General features: G+C 47.4%; 2 protein-coding genes across 2 annotated transcripts in view; one reads left to right on the top strand and one right to left on the bottom strand.

Annotated features, from left to right (window-relative positions):
• Positions 1 to 2,635: 2,635 nt before the first annotated feature.
• Positions 2,636 to 4,839, bottom strand: LOC127186957 (uncharacterized). Its single transcript, XM_051143228.1, has 3 exons — positions 4,602 to 4,839; positions 4,414 to 4,548; positions 2,636 to 4,306 (listed from the first exon to the last, which is right to left on the bottom strand). The coding sequence occupies exons 1-3, from the start codon at positions 4,837 to 4,839 to the stop codon at positions 3,753 to 3,755; spliced, it is 927 nt and encodes a 308-aa protein (XP_050999185.1). The 3' UTR covers positions 2,636 to 3,752.
• Positions 4,236 to 23,064, top strand: part of E2f3 (E2F transcription factor 3) — a 76,418-nt gene continuing 57,589 nt past the window's right edge. Inside the window, exon 1 of the mRNA XM_051169459.1 lies at positions 4,236 to 4,752. Within this exon, the coding sequence (XP_051025416.1) occupies positions 4,378 to 4,752 (375 nt within the window). The 5' untranslated portion in view covers positions 4,236 to 4,377. The remainder of the gene's footprint in view (positions 4,753 to 23,064) is intronic.

Below are 23,064 nucleotides of genomic sequence, written 5' to 3'. Positions count from 1 at the left end.
AAACTCAAGTTGTTGGTGGGACCCTGCTCCCTCCAGGGTTGGAGACTCTCCCCCCTGCCTCTTCAGCTTAGCTTTGGGGGTGTACCTTGATAGCAACTCCTTGCTGCAACCTGTCTCTATCTTCACAGGGCTTTGCCCTCCTCTTTCGATATATCGTCCAAGGACATTTGCTACTGGGTTTAGGGGCAACCCTGGGATAACCAGAATGATCATATCTGGAGATCTCTATCTGTGTTGGTTCTAAGAATGACACTTAAGTCATAGGGCTAAGCAGCAAGTGTACCTGGACCCACTGAAACATCTCTTGGGCCATAATCTTTTCAAGAAAAAAGAAAAGAGGAAAGCTATATAGCGGGGAGCTGGCAAGCACCACCCTAGTTACACCCGCAAAACCCAGCTTTCCCCAGTTAGCGTCACAATCATAGGCCCCAGTGATTATAACGTAGGCTTATCTTTTGAGGGTCCGGCTCAGGGAAGCACAGAGGACAATTCTAAGACAACTAGGTAGTTTTCAGAGTAAAAGAGGGGAATGGTTGGTGTCAAAGCCGCCTGGCTTTTGCACTACGGGAAAGCACGTTTAAGAGGAGGTGAAGAGGGTCCAGAATTGGGCCGCTAACTGATGAGCAAGTTAGAGAGGAATGAACAGCAGAGCTGACCGTAAGCATTACCTTCAATTTCTGAGTCAGGACCAATAGTCCTTACTAACCAGGACACGACTGTACTTACAGTTGGGGGACAAAAAAACAAAAAACAAAAAACAAAAAACAAAAAACAAAAAACACAAAAACAAACAACTAAGCTGCACCTGCAAGTGGACTTTGGAGGTTCTGAGAAGATTAGAGGCTGAGAGTCAGGTTAGCCTACAAAGAACTACAAAGCATGCTCATAGGAATTAGTAGACTCCTAAGTAGCTACTGCTTGCTGCGCAGCTGCTGTCCCCCTGCACACTGCACATATGTTATTGCCTCTTTTCGGCACTGCCTTGCAGCACGAGTTCCAGATTATGCGGTTGCTTTTACCATAGGACAGGTGAGATGGTTCACCAGGAAACAGTGCTTGGCATAGACCGACGCTGAGTTCCCAATAAAGTTGGAGGGAGAGGACCAAGTCCGTACAGTTGGTCTCTGGATGCACACACGCTGCCCCCACCCATTAACACCATTTACCCACCCTCCCCCCAAAACACAGTAATTAAAAAATGTGTTGTATGTAGCAGAGGGTGGAGACCACCAGAGGGTGGGAATCAACTTTCTCTCCCCTATTTGGGATTCTGGGGATCAAACTCTTAAGTTGTAGCTCTTGGCAACGAGTGTACTTTGACCACCTGAACCATTTCTATGTCATGTGTATTCTTTTTAAACAAGCAGGGCTGGGGGGTGGGGCTGGGGGTGGAGGGGGGGGGCAGGGGCATTGTCATGATTCACAGAGCCATAATGCAAACCCAGATTATCCGGATTACTAAATGCAGACCTACTAAAACAAGCTAACTCTCCACCAAGGCCACATGGATTCCAGGGGCTGAACTCAGGTCCCGATGATTTCCCAGCCCCCAGGGCTGTGTCCGACGTTTCTTACTGCTGGTACCTATGGGGAGCTCAAGTACGCAAGACTGGACTCTGGTACTGCCTCTAATGTCAGATGCACCTCTTTAATGACCATAATGTGGCAACAGCCCACCCCCCTCCCCACCAAAGGCAATCAGTAATATTATGCAGCTGGCAATATGCGATTACAGTATTAGCTTTCTCAATGGTGACCCATAATGCAAAGCGACAGTGATGAAATAAGACAAAAGACGTTGCTATTGTTCCTCTCGCTCAACCAGGTACTTATGTCTTTTGAATTCCACCGTATTGGAACCTACAAACACAGGCAGTTCTGTCAGCGTCCACAAATCTTGAAATGTACAAACACTGTGGACCCTCAAAAAGCTTGAATGCAAAACTAAAGTATTTCCAAGCCTGGTATAAAGCTTCACAGTATTGTTCATTTCAGAGAAGGCAGGAGGAGTACTAGAAGACTGGAGTACTAGAAGGTCCTAACATGACCTGCCCTGAATTGTTAGGCTTCCTACAGGATTAGAATGCCAGCTTGGGAAAAACAACAGAACAACAGCATCAACAATAATAATTCAGGTGAAAGGCTGGGGATAACGCAATCCTCATCACCCAGTGTGCACCCTACCTTACATTTAAAAACTATAATGTGGCTGAGGTAGAACCATATATCTCAATGTATCCCAACAGCTATTTTGCACAATTCTCAGCTTAAATGAAGATCTGGTTTCTACAACTACATCTTCCCTCACCTTCCTCCTCAGACTTAAATACACACACACACACGCGCGCGCGCGCGCGCGCGCGCGCGCGCGCACGGATTCATATGAGTGCACGTGCTTGTGTATGCATGCGCATATGGAGGCCAGAGGTCAACCTCAGATATCTTCCTCAACGGCTCTCTACCTTATTTTTTAGAATAGAGTAGCTCAGTGAATCTGGAATTTACCAACTGGCTTCACTGGCTGACTAGCAAGGCCCCAGGATCTTCAGGTCGCGGGATCGATGATACAGACTGTTATGTTTAGCGCTTTTTTTGTTTTTCTTTCTTTTTTTTTTTTTTTTTGTGAGACTGTCCTGGATTCGCTTTGTAGACCAGGCTGGCTTCGAACTCACAACGATCTGCCTGCCTCTGCCTCCCGAGTGCTAGAGTGCTAGGAGTAAAGGCGAGCGCCACCCATGCCCCGTATGTCTAGCTTTTTAATGTGAGTGTTGGGGATCGAACTTAGGTCCTCTTGTTTATGTAAGTAAGCATTTTACTAACTGGTCCATCTCTCCAGCCCCACAATTCTCATTTTAAAGATCCATGAATATTGACTTTAATATAGAAGCCAGTTCAACAACCATTTCATTTTCCTGACATTTTAAAATTTACACATATACACATATGCATATATTTTTCCTCTTTTAAAATATGTTGGGTTAGGTTTAAGTCGTAGTGTTTCCTGTTAGCAGGAGACCTTCCTGGTGTTTGAGGATGTAGAGTCGAGTGCCTAGGGCAGGCAGTTTTCACTGCAAGTCCCACGTCACCATAAAAGCCTGTACTTCTTCGGATTACTGCATGGCGGATTAAAAACCCGCGGATCAGTTCTAGTTTAGCCCTGATTAATTCCCCTGGGCGTTTCTGGGACAGAGAGGGTGTCTGTTAGATTCAAACCTATACCTGTAGTAAGAGTTCACTGTACCAAAGAGTTAATTTTTACTTAAACGCAAGTCGGGCTAATCATGAAGCTACCAGGAATGGTCTGGAATATGAACTAAAGTGTGCCCGCAGTCGCGTCAGCTGAACCTTCTACCCCCACGGTTGTCTGCCCACATGCTTCTGTCTATCAGCCTCGGCCTCCGGATCCTCTCTCGCGTCATTGGTTGGATTTCAGGAAGGAAGAAACCAAAGATTTAAAGGGCTCAGTTTTTCACCTGCCAGGCCCGGTCCAACTTGCCTTTGACATGTATTTAGGAGAATCTCTACCAGTTCTTCATTTACTCCACTGACTGGTTAAAGAAAAAGAAGTTCCCGAGGGTGTCACCTTGACAAGCTCCAAAACCGAAACTTGCGTTCCAGACTAGATTCCACTCAAGAGTCTCAGAGGCAGAGTCCCTGCCCAGGTCACCAAAGCCAGCCCTGCGGGCGGGAACGAGGGAGGGGCCTGGAATAGGCGTGGCTTTCCGTGGGAGACTAGGGCTTTGCCCCTCCTCCTAAGAAGCCTGCTCTGCTTCCAGCCAATCAGGCTGGCCTATGCAAATAGAGCCCGGGTCACCCCGGTAACCATGATGTGTGTCAGCCAATGGAAAGGAGCCAGTGGCGACCTCGCTCCAGGATTGGTACTGAAGGGAGGCGACAGGGATCCAATGGACTGTGGGAACAGTCCTCGGCGGGTTGAGGGGCGGAGACATGCAAATATGGTTTGAAAAGCCGGCGGGAAATCTGAGTTTCGCGGGAGGACCTTGGCGCGTAAACCGTATCCCTTCATTCATTGTCAGCAGCAGCTTCCTGGAGCCATTTTTCAGCAGCCGGCCGCAGCACCCGGGCTGCCGCCACCGCCTCGCAATCCGTTGCATCGGCCGCCCCCGACGCTTCCATCCCTCCTCGGGGCCTGATATCCGTGCGGCCGGGACCCTCCTCTCTCCAGACCCCCGATTATTTTTGGCCCCCGGGGCCTGTGCGGTGCGGAAAAATAAAAAGAAAAGAGAGAGAGAGGGTTCGGAAGCGCCGGGAGGGGAGGCGAGAAGGAGAGACTTGGAAACTCCGGCTGCAAATAATAAAGAGATTGAAAGCAATACGTTAATATATCGTAACACTAAAAAAGAGCAGGAGCGAGAGATGAGAAAGGGGATCCAGCCCGCCCTGGAGCAGTACCTGGTGACCGCCGGGGGTGGGGAGGGGGCGGCTGTCGTCGCCGCCGCCGCCGCCGCAGCCTCCATGGACAAAAGGGCACTGCTAGCCAGCCCCGGCTTCGCCGCCGCCGCCGCCCCGGGCACGTACATCCAGATCCTCACTACGAACCCTTCCACCACGTCCTGTGCCACCTCCCTCCAAAGCGGCACCCTGGCCGCCGGCCCCCTCCTCCCCGGTGTCCCCGGCACGGAGCCGGCCACCGGCAGTCTTCTCTACACCACGCCACAAGGACCCTCGAGCCGAGCCGGGCTGCTGCAACAGCCACCAACACCAGGACGCGGCGGCGGCGGCGGCCCACCGGTAATACCCTCCCTCCGCAGCGTCCCTTAGCCCAGGTGGGAGGCGGGCTCCCGGGAGCGGTGGCGGCAAGAGCGCGAGGTCGAGCATCGTGGGCCTCGTTGCTGTCCCTCCAGCGTGTGCTTATTGTTAAGACTCGGGGTGCTTCACTGCGGACGTTGGGAGGACCTGGGGGTCTGGGCAGGCGCGCGGGCCAGTGGGGAGTCCCTCTTTGCGAACCACATCCAACACTCCAAAACTTTTTGCTCCCCCCCTTCTTTTCCTGCACTTTTCCCTACCCCCACTCTCTCCCCTCCCTTGCAACTCGAAGCTTCCTCTTTCTCGGGCGTAGGAAGGGGTCACGCCCCGGATGGAGAAGGGGTGGGGGAGGGAGTAGTGCACTGGAGAGTGGGGGACCCCCAGGGGATGTAAACTGAGGGACCCGAGGAGTGCAAGCTTCCCCTCCTGCCTTTGCTGCCCCTGGGTGGCCGGGGGTCCCCGCAGGCGTGCTCTGAGCGCAGGGGCTCTAGTGCCTGGCACCTTTGGGGACCTAGCTCCGGGCAACAAAGGGGATCTGGGAGGTGGAGGGGTATCGCGGTGGGGGAGGTGGAGCTGAGGTCGCGGGTGGGCCAGGGCTCTCTCTGTCGGCGACAAGGGGCCGGCGGGCGGGTGCTCCGGCCTGGGCGCATCTCCGCGGTGGCAGCGGCGGCGCCCGCGTGGCCGGAGCGCTGGGGCCTTGCTCACCGGGCCCCGGGCCTGCCCTTGACCCGCCTCTCCCCTTGCCCCTTCCTTCCCCGCCCTGTCCCCCTCCCCGCCCCCCGGCGACGGAGGGCGGGGGCAGCTGGGTTCCCGTCCCGCCGCCAGGATCTGTCCCTTCTCTCCGGGACCCGCCGGTGACGTTTCGCACACGTGCGCGGAGGACGCGCCTGTGACTGGGGAGGAGGCGGCGGCGGGAGGGGGCGCTGGAGGGGGAGAGGGGGCACCCACTTCCTCCTGCTCGCCGGCTCCCAGGCCTGGGACCGTCCCGGCGCCCTCGCACCCGGCACCGCCACCCTCCCTCTCCAGTCCCCACCCCCCCACGGCGCCCGCCCTCGCCCGGCGCCGCCGCTCCACTCGGCCTCGGGCCCCCTCTCCAGCCGGCCCCCCACCTCCCCCGGAGCCAGGCTGCTTTCGGAAATGCCCTTACAGCAGCAGGTTAGTGACCCGGACCGCGCAGGGGCCCAAGCCACGGCCGAGGGGACCCGGGATCCCCGGGGGGCCCGAGCCGGAGGGTAGGAGACCGAGCGGGGTTTTGGAGTGGGAACGGGGGGTTGGGTGCTTGAGGGAAATGAGTAAGCAAGAAAAATCTAACTAAGTAAATCCCCGGCCTCCGCTTCTAGGAGCCCCGGGGCGGGAGTAGCCGCCCCCGGGGTGGGTATAGTGTTTACGTGTGTTTCTTTTGGGGGTGGGTGGATGGGCAATTGAAACCCAGTTGAGGGCTTCATGCCCGTGGCCGAGTTGAGCTGCTTTCTGTCTTGCTTCCCTTGTGCTGGAGGGGGAGGGGGCGGGTCAGAGGGTAGGGTGTCTTGTGGGGTTCCCAGGCCACCCGCCACCCCCTCCTTTTGTCCCTGTAATTTATAAAGCGCCTTTGAGAGATGATTTAGGTCAGTATGCGGCTTCCCCTTTTTTGTTGCCACTAGAAAGAAGTGTGGCCCCCCGAGGTCTCCCCCTCTTCCTTTCTCTCCTGCATTCCTTCCTCCGTGCCTCCTGTCTTCACCCTCGTGTTGAGGCTTGGCCCAGACCAGGCTAGAACCCACCCGGACTCAGACACCTATGATTGCATGATTTCAATCGAGGACCTCACGTAGTCTTAGGTCTTGGTGTGTTTGATTTTGCACAATCAGTATTTTGCTGGGGTCTTTTAAGAAAGTCAGTATATAACATATAGGACTTTGGGAAATGGGGCGGGTAGAGAGAAATAATCTTTTAAAATTCCCTTTCTGGTAATAATTTTACCCTGGGTTGGATCTTGAGTGCTTTCCAGCCTAGAGATACTTACTGGGGGACATGTGATACAGTCCCAGTCAAAGAGGCTCAGCCTTTTAGTGACTAGGGTCTGCCAGCAGGGGGGAAGCCGAGTACAGTACCTGCTTGAACGGACAGTATCCAGTGTGCTAGATTCTCAGGCACACGATAGTCCATGCTTTCATTAGCAGTAAATACTTTGGCCGATTTGATAAAGCATGCTTGGCCATACAATAAACCTATTTCCCCCTGCACACTCGGTACCTATATCATAAATAACCTGAAACAACTGGCCATTGACATGCTTTTTGGATTAGATTCAGATGTTCAGGGAAAGTTATATTTGATAATACGAAATTGTGAGACTACTAAATTGCTCTTTAAAAAAAAAGACAACAACAAAACTTAAGATTTATTCATTGGACTAGATCACCAAGACTGTCTAACTAAATTTATATGTAGTTCACTGTAGTTAAGTATTTAAAGTATAAAAATACTGCCCTCACCATCCTCCAAGTTATTTCTAAACTTTTTTTTAATCCTTCTTGCCATGAAGTTATTATTCCAGGAATATAGATTGTTTTGAATTTGTATACTCAAAAATAATGTTTCATTATTGGAATATAGATGCCTCTTATATGTATTCAGAAGTAGTTTTTATGTAAGATTGTAATGTATACTGAATTGTTGGTTAATACAATTTCAGAGCTGTATCTTCTGGGATGGGTATGAAGTTTATCTCCCAAGTACATACAAAGTCCACAGCGTTTAAGGCAGAGTTTGATTTTTTTTTTTTTTTTTTCCTCAGCAGTATTTCCATAGGCTTCCAGTTATGTCTTGGAGTTTATTTTATTTTGTTTTTGAGGTAGGGTCTCTTACAGTCTTGAACTCCTGGTCTTGTCTAAATTCTTGTCTAAGTTCTGAGATGGAACATTGATATCAATTACCATGTGTTTAGGAATTCTCTTGATATTTTTCCCTAAGCATGACAGTTGGGAAGGTGTAGTGAATGAGCCAAGGTAAGCCTGTCCAAATATTCTGTAGTCAAGAAGAAGGGAATTCGTCCCTCAGGTGATCAGAATTCTAGCCCCACCTGGGTCTCCAGAACATCTTAAGAACTTGACAGAGCAAGTGGCTCGCCTTCTTGCTAACTTTACAGCCTTCTGGCTTCGTTTGCAAGTTGTCTGTTATAAGACAAATGACTTCATCTGTCAAAATTGTTCATTATAGGATTCTTATAGAGTAAAAGGTAGGACAATAATACTTTGAGGCTTTTTTAAAAAGTAATATGATAATGAATATACAATGCTTAGCTCAAGGCCTCCCCCATAGAACTCACATTCATAAATCAAGCATTTTTACAATTCAAAGGAAGACTACATTTGTGCCGACCCTTTGTTTACCTATATGAGCAGGATGATCATAAGTTTCCTAAAGTGCTATGTAATTTCATTCTTCCAGAAAATTGAGACTCTATCAAGGCAAGAGGCAGCCTATCATGTCAGATTTAATTTAATCCAGTCATAGCAACCTGCTGATTATACTTTTCGAAAGAACCCTCCATGCCTGAAAATCTCATCTGAGCTTGGAGGGCTGTAGATGCTGTTTCAGCAGGGTCTCTTTTCCGGAGCAAGTTTAAAAGAAGAAAATTCGGGTTCCTGTGGTTCTGTTTGCAACAATCTTGCTACCACTGAGATGTATGGTTGATGCCAAGTTGAAGCTGGGAGAGAATTTTTAGTCACTATATACCCCAAAATGGAAGTTTTGATATAATGCAGTGCCCAGACGTGGGCACTGCAAGTTGCTCCATTATAATCAGTACTGAGGGTGCCACCCTAATCATCCTTGGAAGCAAAGCACCCTCAGCTGAGCTAAAGCAACAACCAAGCTTAAGAACAGGAAAAGATTTTTGTGTGTGTATTGTTTTCTAAAAAAAAAAAAAAAAAACTACCTTGTATAATACTTGGAAAGACAGATTCTGAGTTTAATGTTGTGCCATATAAAGTTAACTTGGAAAAAGAATCTACTCTGGGCTTAGATAGAAATAAATACCAACACCTAGAGAGAGAAAGGCTGGTGTGGGTGAGGTGGGGGGTTATTTGGTGTCTTAGAAATAAAAATCTGTTAAGTTTTTTTAACTTCACTTTTCTGATACTGTCATCTCCGGTGAGAATCCCCTCCCACACCTACCTGTAATCCCTTTCCAATTGGTTATCTTCCCAACTCATCCTCATTTATAAATATCCCATATGACTGGCCATAAACATTGTCCCAAGCTAGCCAACTCCAATTCTTTTTACTCATTTATTTTTTAATACTATTTTAATCAGGATGGCTGAAACTCATTTACTTGGTATACTGAGACCCTCGAAGTCTATGAAACTACCTTAAGTAGTGTAGGAAGGGAAGATTCCAATTCTTTTTTGTCCCCCATGCTGAGGGGAACATCCCTGAGTTCTTTGAAGTGGACTGGTGCACATTTTCATGGTTGTGAGCAGTTTTAAGTGGTGTTTCAGGGATTGTATTTGTAGTTGCTAAGGAGCCTCTGCCCAGTAATACTTTATGGGACTAAGGAGACCAGATAGATGGGAAAGTATTATGTATAGAAAACCACAGATGTGGCCTTTCCCCTCCCTATCCTTTCTGCCTTCCAAGACTGACTGGGAAAATGATCTTGCACAGAGAAGAGGTATACTACAGAAGGTTCCAGAAAGGAACAACTTAAGGAGACCAGCAAGCGGGGGCGGGGGGGGGGGTTAATACAGAGGGATTACTCATTGGCATTGCAATGGGGGGCGGGGGGGCTGTTTGGCTTATTTTCAAACCAAAATTTCGCTTTAAATGTTCTCAAGCATTTAGATTGTGAGCATACGTTTCCACCCTGCTGGCCTTAATGGGAGTTGATCTTGTGGCCACAGTTACCTGCAGCTTCAAAGATGTGGGAAAGGCAGGATGGAATCCAAAGACCCCCGTGAACTTTACTTTGCTGGAGACCCCAGTACCAGGTTGTGCTTGGGCTCTGTAGCGTTAGGTAGGGCCATGTCAGCCTGGGGTTGACTTTGTAGACCAGGCTGGCCTTGAACTCACAGCAATCTGCCTACCTCTCAAGCCTGAGGTTGAAACCAGTGAGAATAAAGCAGATAGAACCCAGAAGAGAGAATTAATGGCTGACTTCCCTTTGCTTTCTCTACTGTAGCCCAACTGTCTGGGGCCGTTTGTAATGTCTGTGCACCGTCCTTCTAACTTGGCGACACCATCTCAGGTTAGCATAGTCCATGCTTTGATACATCTGGTGGTCTTTGAATCATAACAGTTTTTCCTGTTCAACCCGCTCCTTTGGCAGGTGATACAATTAAAGGCCTGCTGCAGTTAAATCATTCAGCCAAGGTCACAAGTCAGCGGGGGAGGGGGGCAAACCAGAACTGAAACTGAAGATTCTTGCCTTCTTAGAACCTCTTTCGCGAGGAGAGGGTTAACTGTCCTGTATGCCCTACATGGGAGGCTCAGGTGTGTGGACTACGCTAAGTTTCCATCAGAAGTGGTTACACTGGGGTTTCACAGAGACCCAACATCTCCGAAGTCACAGCTTATTCCCAGAGCCACTGAGAAATCAAGGCTACTTAAGATACTCAGTAAAAAGGACTTTTAAATTGAAAGGAATGACAGGCTTTTTTAAATAGTAGTAGCAGTGTTTTTGAAGGCTTGATGTGATATTTGAGATTTCAGTTATTATTATTCTTTGGATGTGACATTTCTGGTGCCCTGAGAGAGAGAGAGACAATTTTCCTTAATCAACAATAGCCTAAAAGGATTTTTGAAACTTTCTTGAGAGGGAGACATCATGGGCAGTGTTGTCCTGAGCAGTCCATATCCTGAGTGACAGTCATGGTTTGCAGGGTTCCCTGGGCCTTTGCATTGCACCATTGACTATGAGGCTCTTCCTCTGTGGTTAGCACCAAGAAGATTTCTGATGCGTCAAAGCCACCGATCAGTTAACTCTTTCAGAGGAAGTTGTCTAAAGCCAAAGCCCATTTCCTTAAAATGACCTTATTTTACTTGTGGAACTGCGAAAGCTTAAAAATAGAATTGCTTCAAGCTCTGAAGCCGGAAAGTGAAATATAATCCAACATGGTTGCAGCTCTCAGCCAGCCCTGGGACAGGGGTATCTGTTTATCTGTAATCCACCAGCCAGGGCTGACTTCCTATGAGCCGTGAGTAGCGATTGATGAGAGAGCCTGTTATCAGTGGGACTGAGTTCCTCTGGAAGTACATTTGATGGCTGGAGGAGGCGAATGCCCTTGGCCTTCCCTGCCAGCTCCCGCCTGTCTGCCCAGTGGCTCTTCTAGCATACTTCAGAGTGACTGCTCAGGAGGGCTCCATCCTGTCCTAGTCCCATGATCCAGTTGCATGCGGCTATGGACTCCTCAATGTAGGCAGTGAACACAGGGTCTGTATGGGAAGACATAACTAGAACTGCGGCCTCAAGTCTTACTTGCAGCATCACCTCTGCCCTTCTGGATTCAGCATCACTGTCCAGACGTGGCGGCTTGAGTATAAAAGGCACATCTCCGCCTGCCCCCTCCTCCCCCCCAAAAAAAGGGCAGCATGAGAGACAGCTAGGTATGAAGTGAAGTCGTAGGGGCTGGAGTGCTGGGGTTCCGTTATGACTTGGGCAAAAGCCTCACCCTCTTCCTTTCTTATCCTCCTGGGGGTTAGGGGGGTACTCAGGAGGAGGAGGAAGGTGAGATGAGTTGATGTCTGGGAAGTGCGGAAGCCAGTGTCCCACAGATGTGTAGTATTGTTGCCAGGCCATCTCTTGCACTGCGTTTTCAGCCTTTCACTACCCATTGGTGTTCATTTCGTAACCATTGGCACCTGTGAGACAGATGATGCCTGGGAGGGGGAGGAGCGCATCCTGGAGTGTCTGCTGCCTAGTGCAGTCACTGGGCCCCTGGCCTTTGTTACCTCTTTCTAAGCTGCCCATTGACTTGGAAGAAGAAGCAGAAGAATACGTTTTTTATTGTCATAGTACAATCAGCAGTACTAGTGTTATGAATAAAACCTTTATTTCTCTAATGGAACGTGCTCGTGAAATGGCACGAGGAATGCAAATTGGACTGTTAACATAATTTCATGTCTGTAGAGTAAGCCATGGTTTAAGACTAGTTCCGAAATTGGATGCTAAACCCTATTTAACTTGGAGGCGCCTTGGGTTTGTGTGTGAGGGCCAGGAACGTGTCTTGCTCACCAGAGGCCTCTAAATCTCCCACCGAGCTGGTTTTCCTCATCTCATTTAAATCTCCCGCTGATCCTTTTTTTTTTTTTTTTTTTTTTTTTTCCTTCCCCTCTCTCTTGTATTTGGTTTTGTTTTTGAGCTGGTCTCAGGAAGCTCATGGTGGCCTCCAGTTCTTTATCTAGGTGTAACTGCTCTTAACTCTTGATCCTCCCCAACACTGAGATCACAGATAGGAGCAACCACACTCCTCTTTCTTCCACGTTTCACAGTCCTTGTGTTCTCTCTACTCCCTCTGCCTCTTTAGGGTCAGATGTGCAGCCTTGAGAAGCGCCTTCCAACCAAATGACTTGCAGCTGGTGCCCTGGCTTTGGGATAAATATCCTCGACTCTTCCTGCCTTGTTTTCCCTGCCTCTGCCTGCTGCCCCCGGAGGGTGTTTAGGGTGGACATAGGTTGCCTTCTGGAGTGTTCATTGCCCTAAGGTCTTTTTCCTTTTGTTGCTCTGCTCTTTTCTCATTAGTCCTCCCAGGCTCACCTAAATAAAGAAACTTCCAGCAGACTCCCTGACTCCCAAATCTTGGACCACATCTATCTCTATGTGCCTTTGGGCTTTCTGTGGCACATCATAGACTCCCTCATTTTTCTGGCTTTTATCAAACCTTCCCCGCCCAGAGATCAGTGTAGCTGGTTCTCTGTGTGTTCTCTGCAAGGCCTTTAGGATTGCAGAATGAACCATTTGAAAAGAGGCATTTTCATTAGATGCCTTCAGTGCACTTGGCACCCCATTAGCTCTGTTGGGGATAGGAAAGAAGGTGGTGGCAGACCTGCCCACTGTTGAGTTTGTAGTCTGGAGAGACAGGCTTTAAATACAAGTCCATCTGCAGGCAATACTAAACAAGAGGTGGGAAGAAAATAGGACTCCTCTGGTCCTTTGTGTGATGCAGACAGGAAGTCCCAGAGGAGAAAATGACGTCAGAACCAGAGGCTCTCCGGTCACTAGACTCCACTGGGCTTCCAGAGGCCATGGTTCCTGCAATGACTGGTCCTCAGAGCACATCTCTGTGCACCTTGAAGTGTTGTTGGATGAACTCTGGCACACAGAATGGTAGCACACATCTTTAAATTCCTTCATTTGGAAAGTGGAGGCAGGAAGATAAATACCTGGGCTATAAGTTATATTCAAGGCCACAGAGGCTATTTGAGACCCTATCTTTTAAAAAAAAAAAAGAAGTGTCTCCCGGGACACTAAAAATACAGATATCTGGGCCCTACCCCAACTAGCAATCTTTGGGGGTGAGATACAGATGTGTATATTCTTTAATGTCCCAGACAATGTCAGTATGTGCTGCCCATTGGACCATCAGGCTAGGTGGAAAGAGCAAGTTTGGCTTCTTTAATGCCCCCAGATAAGTTTTGATGTGTGCAACCCACTGAACGTTCTTTGCCAAGCCGAGGAGACTTGAACCCATGGTAGGGAAGCAGGAAGTTGGTTATCATGAGGGTCACCAGTTGGCCTGGTGTCAGGATAAGGAGTAAGGAGTCAGCTGGGTGTGTTAGAATTGGTCCAGACGTGCTTAGGAGAATTGCTGGGTTCAAGCTAGACCCTTTTTCAACAACACTGGTCTAGAATAGGGGTTGTTGCTTTAATGAGCAGGCAAAGGAAGGGACAAATTGGGAGGTGGGGTGAGTGGGGGGCAGAGCTGTCCTTGAAGAGAAAGGTGGGTGTCTAGGTCCCTGGCCTTTGGCTGTGGATGTCAGAGGCCAGGGTATTCTGTGTGTTGCCAGATATCCAACCTAGTCTGAAAATCTACCAGTTTTTAAATGTTGGTTTGGTTGAAAAGGAAAATGTGAAGGCCAAACAAACTAGGTCTCTAGGCCAGATTTGGCTTAAGGGCTGCCACTCTGCAGTCGACGGTCTATGGGATAATAATAGGCAGTGTTACGGAGTGCCTGTGGGTATCAAGGGCACTAGACTAAGGGCCTTCCTCGCTTTAGCACGTTAGCTGCATGGCAACCCGTGAAGTGTGTGCTATTACCTGTCTTGTTCGACACAGGAGGACACACGCGGGCTGCCAGGGATAAGGGGCTGGCTTAGGGCCCTGATAATAAGTGGGACAACCAAAATTAAACCAAGGAGCCTGGCTCCAGAGTCTCAGCTTATTGCCTCTTTACCCTCTGTGGCCTGGCATTGGGCTGAGTAAGTGGGAACCCAGAATACCTGTTCAAAGGAAAGACGCTACTGTCTTACCTGATGTAGGTTGAATAACCTTTATTCAAAGGACTTGGGACAAGAAGTGTTTCTATCTGGGACTTTAAAACAACCACTTACTGCTCAGGCCTGCCTTCACATAACTATGTAATCGAGGATGGCCCTAACTCTTGTTTTTGTTTTTGTTATCTGTCGAGACAAGGTTTCTCTGTGCAGCCCTGGCCATCCTGGAACTCCCTTTGTAGACCAGGCTGCCCTTGAACTCACAGCGATCTGCCTGCCTCTGCCTCCCAAGTGCTGGGATTAAAGGCGTGCGCCACCACTGCCTGCCGATGGCCCTAACTCTTGCCTCCGCCTCCCAAGTGCTGAGATTACAGGAAAACACCACACCTTGCAGGCTGCTGTTTGTTTGCTTGTTTATTTCTGATACAGTGCTATGTACATATAGCTAATGAGATAATCGTAGGGGTGACACTCCTGGTCTAAGCACAAGTTAATTTGGGCCGCCAACACAGCTTTAAGGTCATTTTATTCGTTGCTTCTGAGTTTGTGTAGGGCACCATTTTACGATGTGGAATTTTCCACTTGTGGAGACATGTTGGCACTCAGAAGGTTTCAGATTCTTAAAGTCTTTCATATTTTCAGATTAGGGATGTCCAACCTGCAGTAAGATTAGCCTGAAGCACTTGATCCAGGTAAAGATTTCTAGGTTCCAGCCCTGTCCTTAGTCGGAAGTGTGACATCTGATCTTGTGAAATACATGGGCAGCCAAGAATACAGGTTAAGATTCTCCAGCAGGCAAGAATCTTGTGTAGAATATTTGATGCTCAACCCGTCTTCCATTGTAGAGAAGAGCAGACCTGAAGTCCTTCGTGCCCACTGTCAATACCAGCTTCTGGATTTCTAGGTTACTGAAAGGCAAATGATCCAAACATAAGTTACGCAAAACCCGAAGGGTGCCAGTGTGTGAATCCCATCTCTGGAGAGGCGGACAACAGTGGACGCTGATCCCTGGAGGTCATTGCCCAGCAGTTGGTGAACTTCAGGCTCGGTGAGAGACACTGTCTCAAGAAATAAGATGGAGCTGGGCATGGTGTCGCATGCTTTCATCCCAGCACGCAGAAGGGAGAGGCAGGCAGATCCCTGAATTCCAGACCCGCCAGAGCTACGCAGTGAGATCTTGTCTGAAAGTAGAGGAGGAGGAAAATAAAATGAAGAGTGATCGAGGAAGACAGTGAACATCATTCCTCGGCTTCTACATGCACCCACTCACATGCGCCCACTCGAATATACAAATCACATACAACCCAGAGATGATACAAGCAGGAGTCTCCCAAATCACTGAGGATCTAAGTTTGGGAGGTGAAAACGAGAAAATTTGCTGCGTTCAGGCACCGGCGCCACCTGGCTGTCCTGCCTTGGGTGGTTTAGTCTAATTGCAGGCTTTCTGTTCTGTTGGTCTAGTCTCCAGGAACAGATGACCAAATGGGGAAGAAACTGGCTTAGAATTGGAAGACAGCTAGGGCGTGTCTTCGAGGATGCGACATAACTTGAAGAAAGATGGGAAGGGGCGGGCAGATTACTAGATACTTGACTCAAGATACTTAACTCCAGGAGCTGGGGGAGTAGTTGAGGCTTAGCACGACCCTAATTGTGTGGGCGTGGACGTGCTGTGTGGAGGGGACACTGGGTGCTGCTGGGGAGGGGTGTTTATTACGGGCTTTCTAAGGGCCTGGGGGCTCCTTCAGAAACCACAGGCCAAAAACTAGTCTTTCTAGTTTTTGGAGGGAAAAGCACACGGGTCTAGTAGCACAGAAACCTGCCATCCTGTTGCTCCTCCCTCTGTAATAGGAAGACGACAGACTCATCGGGCAGATTTGGTGGTGTGGGGGGGATCGATAGCTGACATGGCTCCCAGAGACAAACCATCACGTGTTATTTATGACCCTACTTACCAGGTCTGTGCCTGGCTCCTCAGCTCTGACAGAGAGTCCAGGTTTTGCTGTGTCACAAAGCACAGGACCAGCAGGGGATTGCCACGTCTAAGGACAGGTCATGTAATTATGTCTGAGACCAGCGTGGCCCCTTTCTTCATAATTCGCTGTGCTCTTTTTGATTTTGCTAATAAGGAAAAAAAAAAGTCTTGAAACTGTTCTCCTAATGCTGTATCAGATTAAATTTTTTAAATGATGAGGGTTTTCCAGAGGACACAGCCAAATAGATTATAAACACCTATAATTGTGTTCATATGCACCATGTTGAAGGCTGTATGCAGCACTTCTTGAATTGACTGATTTGTTGTTGTGTTGTTGTTGCTATATTGGGTAGCAAAGTGTGTAACAGTCACACTTACTGTGTCCTAAGGTTTTCAGTACCACTCTGTCACCCTGTTTCTGGAATAGTCTTAAAAAAGTGAGAATTCAGCCCTGGAGACCCACGACACAGTAGTGGGATATGGAAGGAGCGTGAGACGTGACGAAACATTCTTTCCCACTTACCAGCATGTGACCTTTGACCAGTTACATTGGTGAGACACACTTACCTAAAATAGTGATTCGGTCTCCTTGGCTGGTCGGCAGGACTAAGTGAGATGCTGTTTATAGGAAACAAGATTAGTATCTCAGGGTACCCTTCGCTCCCCAAAGTAGGAAGTGTCCAGTTTTGGTCTAACTTTCAGGAAAACAAGCTCTGAACAGTACTTCATTCAGCACTCCCCCTTTTTGGTATATGTGTATGTCCTGGTACTCTGGGGGGCTCGAGTTGATGAATTTGTCTTTGTGGCCCTCCGGGAGTGCCTCAGTAGACAGGAGTGGAGTTCTCCAATGATAGAGATACGTACAAGGTACTGAGGAAAAGGTCAGTGATGTTTCTTAGGCATCTGGACTTGGACGCCCAGGGGCCACAACAAAGCAGCCTTGGAAAGGTTCTAAATAGAGCAAGTTCGTAACCCTGTTTTACCATTTTAAATGGCCAGATACTTTTTTGTTGAGGGCATTTAGAGTGCCTAGTACATCTGGCCTCCATGCTTGCAGATGCCAGTAGCATCCTGGCAGATGCCACAGTCCACGTTGGTTCCAGATGTTAACTGTCCTGGGAGCAAACCCATCAATGATTGAGAACGACTGGACTAGACTCTGAAGAAAGGGAAGTTCCAGGGATCATACGTGCACCCCTTAAATATCCTACAAGTATTTTTGTAAGTGTATAGATGTGTGCACATGTGCATGTGGAAGGCAGAGACAAACTCAGATGTTTTCCCTCGGGCGTCATCTTCCTAAAATCTAAAGATCGGGTCACTCATTGGCCAGAAACTTGCTAAGCAGGCTGCCCTGGCTGTTATGCCTCAGGCATCTACCTGTGTCTGCTCCCTAGGCTAGGCTAGGGTAACAAGCATGCACTGCCACACCTAGCTTTCTTAAACATGGCTTATCGTCAGCCTTGTGTAGTAAGCATTTTACCACCTCTTCCTGGACCTAACCGTACCTATGTATCTTATGTACTCTGTGTGTGTGTGAGCGTGTGCACATGTGTATACAAGTAATTTTAATATTTTAAAAGGCATAAATTTGCAAGCAAGTGGTCCCTCATCCTGAATTTTCACTTTGAAGTGCCCAGCCACCCTGCAGACCACAGCTGTATCTTCCTGCTCCCACTCTTGGTAGACAGTACTTTGTGTAGCTGTCTTGAAGTTCTCTTATGACCAGCATAATATTAATGTGCTGTAAAGAGCCTCTCCGCAACTCGGAAAAGAAAGGCTCTAAGTCTGCAGTTTGGAGAAGTAACTTGGTTTTTAACCTTAGTCTTCTACCTCACAGTTGGATAGTTTGGGCATATTGTCTTCCCTCTATGGCCTATTTCCTCCCTGTTACATGAGAAAACTTTTAGTTCCTACCTCCCAACATTCTTCTAAGGATAGCAAGCAGTCACAACAAGGACGGGCTGCGGCTCTGCCTTGTCTCCATCACCTGGATTGTCACTGTTATTCAGGGCAGTGGAGCAGTTAGCAGCTTCTGCAGCAACTCTTCATGCATACCTTCCCTAGGTGGCAGTGTCAGCCACTGGGATCACCGAGTCATTTAGCTTAATTGGCAGAAATATACAAAGTGACCAGTGTGTCACCTGCTGTTAGGAACAATAGTACACACAGAATTCCTTATCCTATGTGGCCTTATAACTAATGAAAAAAACTGCCCTGTAATAAATACCCCATTCTGTTACCATTTCTGATGCTTTTCGTGAATTGTGGCCCATGATGAGGGGCCATAAGCCAGTGTTAACCACTTAAGAGCTTGTTGGGAATATGTTCATGCAGGACCCCAAGACCTACTGAATCAAATTTGGATGTAGAGGCCAGGAAGTTATTTGCAGACCAGTCTTGAGAGTCAGTGCTTGTGGATAGGGGTCTGGGGAGGACCCAAGGCTTTGATTGAGCTGCAGTGTTCTGTGGTATCAAATAAGTGTGGCTCGTGTGGTGACTCCAGCATCAGCGTTTACAAACCTGGGTTTGTCAAGGTAATTCAAGATGGTGACACTTTGTTGTCTCTTCTTTGTATGGGCTAACCATGTTTTAAGTGGTATAGACTGGTAGTGTTCCAGCTAACAGGAAGAATTCTTGGTCTTTCATTGGCTCTTCATCAGTAAACACAAAAGTACTTCTGTTCTCTGGAGACTTCTTTTAATTTGGAGATAAAGCTTAATGTAGCCTAGGCTATCCTTGAACATAATATATAGCCAAGGATGACCTTGAGCTGCTGCATCCATCTCCTAAGTGATAGTTGCAGGCCTGTACCCACTATGGCCTGCTGTGGAGCCACTTGCAGTATGTTTGTTTGACATTGTTTTTCTTATTTTAATTTCTTAGCTGTCCTTTTATCTGCTCCCATTAAAAATCTTTATATGTGTAATCAAATTGCCAGCCAAGCACACAGGGCTTATTTGGAAATGGAATGGTGGCTCTCCTTACATGTTTGGTAGTCTGAGTATTTAAAGCTATCGTGAGGAGTAATGAAATGGTAGACCATGGGAAAACGTCCAGCTGGGAACCAGGCACAGAGTAGCCGCACGATAAATGTCTCATCCCAGCTCAGTAGAATAAACGAAGGCATTAAGTAAGTGCCACCGTCTGTATGTGCATTACCACCATATACATTAGAGCAAGAAGCATAGAGTCTAAAGTTTTGATTTGTTAAAACTTTTTATTTTGTAAAGAAAGAAAAGGGCTGGATCTATAGTTCAGTGGCAGGGTGCTTATATAACGTACAAAGCCCTAATACCTACCTCCAATGCCACAAAAGGGAGAAAATTAAGTCTTTTAGAGAAAGGAGTTGTCCTTGGTGTGTGTGTGTGTGTGTGTGTGTGTGTGTGTGTGTGTGTACTTGTGATGAGGTGTTTTATGTTTTTTGTTTGTTGTAGAAAGGCCAAATCTCATTGGCAGAAATACTTTACCTTCTTCTAGCCTCAAATATAAATTACAGCTAATCTGTCTGTTCCACAGCCATCGTTTAATTGGTATTTATTTAAAGTTTAAATTTAAAACACCATAGCTTGTTTTCCTGGAATGTTAGACCCAAACTGGCCACTTCCTACCCTGCTAGTGGAAGGTGCCCTGGAATACAAATCTTTTTTTTCCTATAAACATCCATCCTTTAACATGGAGACAGTGTGTTTGGAACCCTGTGCGAACAGAGACAGTCTTGGCCGTGGATAGGGAAGATGTTCATGATCCAGGTGTGTCTCATTTCTCTAAAAATGGTCTCTCTGCTGGTGGCATTTCCTCTTTTTCTGTGTACCTTGCACTCAAATAACTTCTGGCCATGGCAGTAGTTTGGAGCTTGCCATTTGTGGTTGGTGTTACTACAGGGGCCATGAAAGGAAGCCAGGTGGTATTCATTTCTTGCTTCCTGTCTTGTTGCAGCGTGTAAGGATCAGCTTCTCTCCTTGGCTTTTCAGTTTGCCATACTGTCTTAGTGTCGGTGAGTTTCATAAATATCTGCTAGGGGTGAATTCTTTATTTATTATGTATACAATGCTCCGCCTGCATGAACACCTGCAAGCCAGAAGAGGGCATCAATCACATCATAGATGGTTGTGAGCCACTATGTGGTTGCTGGAAATTGAACTCATGACCTCTGGAAGAGCAGTCAGTGCTCCTAACCACTGGGCCATCTCTCCAGCCCATAAAGGGGTGAATTCTTGAGTCGAGTAGATCCATTTAGTTGCTGTATGTGTGTGAGGGGTGTTGGAGGGTGACTTGGCGGGGGGGGGGGTGTTGTACTCATCTTGTGGATCTGGGGGATGAAACTCAGGGTGGCAGGCACTTTACCTGCTGGGCCCTCTTGCTGGCTGGAGTCTTGCTTTCATTTCTTCTGATATATGAGCAATACTGTGAAAATGCCACCACTTGGCTGTCCTTTTAAGAAAGGCGGTCTGCTGCAATCTTTGAACCTGCCTGCAGGTGATCTCTGTTGGACGAGATGTTGCTCCCACCTTACTGGCTTAAGAGTGATGTTTATCACTCTTGGAGATAGCTTTGTGTAAATCAGAGTTTCAAAGGCCGATAAACCTGGAATACATACTTACTAATTTACCTTAGGAAATAATGCTGGCAAGTGGACAATTACAGATATTTTCATGCTTATCAGAGGAAGAATAAACTAGTTGAACAGTCCCGTTAGTATTGTCCTGCTGTGATGGCTCCTTTCTAGAGTAGCCCTTAGAGGAAGTATTGCCAGTTGTCCAAGGAACATAGGGACATATCCCCATCACTCTGATAGGGAGCATTGACTTTGAGTTTTAGGACATGATCTTTTTAAAAATAAAATAGAGAGTGGAGTGAAATTTTAAAATACCCCTAGTCCTTCTTTCCCAGAGGTAACCACTATAGGATGTTGGTCTTTCCATTTCATATCCATTTGCAAATTCATATTTTATATAAAAGTACAACTGATTTTAAGAAACAAAAGGAATATAAACTGGCTTGTAAATTTTACTCCACATAGTTAGATGTCTCTCCTCATCATTGTATACTGATGTTTGTTATTCTTTGATGGCCACTCATTGGTAATTCCCACTTGACGTCTGTTAATTTTGAATCTAGCTCTACTATTTTAAATAGTGCTACATTGGATAGCCACCAATAGCCCTTCATCGATGACTAATGAGGACTCTATCATTCATCGCATACAGCACAAACTTAACACTGCTGCCACCACTCCCACTTCTGTCACTGCTATTGAACATTGTGATGTGTGTCATTGGCTGATCCTGCCATTGCTGAACGTTACTGAGTGTCCTTAACAAATGTGGAGGGCACAAGACCATCATCACTAGGTGTGGCCTTTTTATTCAGTCAAAGGCCTTGGTCACCATATAAATAGGCCATAAGAGATACCTTATAGGGGGCTGTAACTCAGCCGGGCATAATCAGAGAGCCCCTGGTACCAGTGCAAAACCTGGTCTCAAAAGACATGATGGGGAAATCCTGGAGGTTGACCTGGTTTTCACATGTATCCTCACACATGAAGACACATACATACATACATAGTATAGTAAATATTAAGTATTAAATGAAAAATCTGTTTCTTTATCAAATATTATGTCTTAGCACGCAGGAGGCCGAGGCAGACGGATCGCTGTGAGTTTGAGGCCTGCCTGGTCTACAAAAGGAGTCCAGAGCAGCCAAGGCTACACAGAGAAACCCTGTCTCCAAAAGCCAAAAAACAAAATGTTAATGTGCCCACAATTTTGTAACTATCTCTGCTGTTGTGGATTGACATGTTTTTTGTTTTATTTATTTTTTATATCAATGTCACTACCACCATCACAGGAGTAGTGCATGTGCTGACATGTTAGGCCAGCCACTATGGCACTAAATAGGAATTTTCAGCTTTGTTCTAAATTTAGGGCATCAGTGTTTATAAGTGGTACCATTAACTAAACAACATCGTGTGTTTGTGTGTGTGTGTACGTGTGTACGCAAATGTGTATTTATGTGTGTCTTGGGACCAGAGGGCACATGCATTATCATTAACCTCTCTCCCTTCTCTGTTTTGACCTTTATTTCCTCTTTTTAAGTCCCCTGTGACCTTCGTGTTATTTCGCTTAACCTGAGTTACCAGGTGCTTCTTCGTGTGCTGCTGTTTAACGCGCCCTCTGTTCCCCAGTTTTTAGAGTGGTGGGTTTGTGGTTTAGAAGACAGACTCCCATATCCACAGCTCCTCTTCCTGTCTGTTCAACCAAGGCTATGATACACTTTTAAATGCATCTGCACTAAACACATGGAGACCTTTCTCCTGTCTGTACCCTCTGAACAAGGCAGAGCAGTGGTTCTGAACCCAGGGGTCAAATGACCCTTTCACAGGGGTCGCTGAAGACCATCTGAAAACAAAAATATTTATATTACGATTCATTACAGTACCACCAACGCCCATATGGATGCCTGTGGAGGTGGGGGAGCTTGTGGAAGAACCAGCCTGCCTCTTGAGGGAGAGTTGGCCCCACCCCTCACTGGCCTAGAGCACTGTAGTGGTGGCTGCCACACCATGGCGCTCTCTTCGTGTTGCTCCTGATGCTGATAACAGGCAGGGAAAGATTTCTCTTTGGGGGCTGGCCACTTGGAATTTGATCATACTCCAGTTAATCTAGAGAGCACACAAAATGGACTTTGGGAGTGGAGTTTGGGGGAAAGGAGGCGGACATTGGAAGGCTGGGAGGTGAGCTCCATTAGGTGCACGATGCGAGATTTCCAAGTAATCAGTGTTTTAAGTGCCCTGACATTGGTCTAAGTAAGTTTAAAATCATGTGTTGGGCCCCATTCATAGCCATCTGGCTTCCGTTTGATTATGAGGGAAGCCTCCCCTCTCCCCAGGTAGGATGGCCCCTTGAGTATT

The sequence above is a fragment of the Acomys russatus genome, chromosome 3, assembly GCF_903995435.1.
Source record: "Acomys russatus chromosome 3, mAcoRus1.1, whole genome shotgun sequence".
Classification (NCBI taxonomy): domain Eukaryota; kingdom Metazoa; phylum Chordata; class Mammalia; order Rodentia; family Muridae; genus Acomys; species Acomys russatus.
Note: the sequence above shows the minus strand (reverse complement) of the source record. Positions and strands in the feature narration are given on the sequence as shown.

Bases quoted from the DNA above. Each gene is read 5' to 3' on its own strand.
- LOC127186957 (XM_051143228.1), bottom strand. From the start codon at position 4,839: ATGCTCGACCTCGCGCTCTTGCCGCCACCGCTCCCGGGAGCCCGCCTC. The intron at 4,549-4,601 runs GTGCCGCTTTGG...GTTCGTAGTGAG, and splicing joins GGAGGGGGCCGGCGGCCAGG to GATCTGGATGTACGTGCCCG. The intron at 4,307-4,413 runs GTACTGCTCCAG...TATTATTTGCAG, and splicing joins CCACCCCCGGCGGTCACCAG to CCGGAGTTTCCAAGTCTCTC.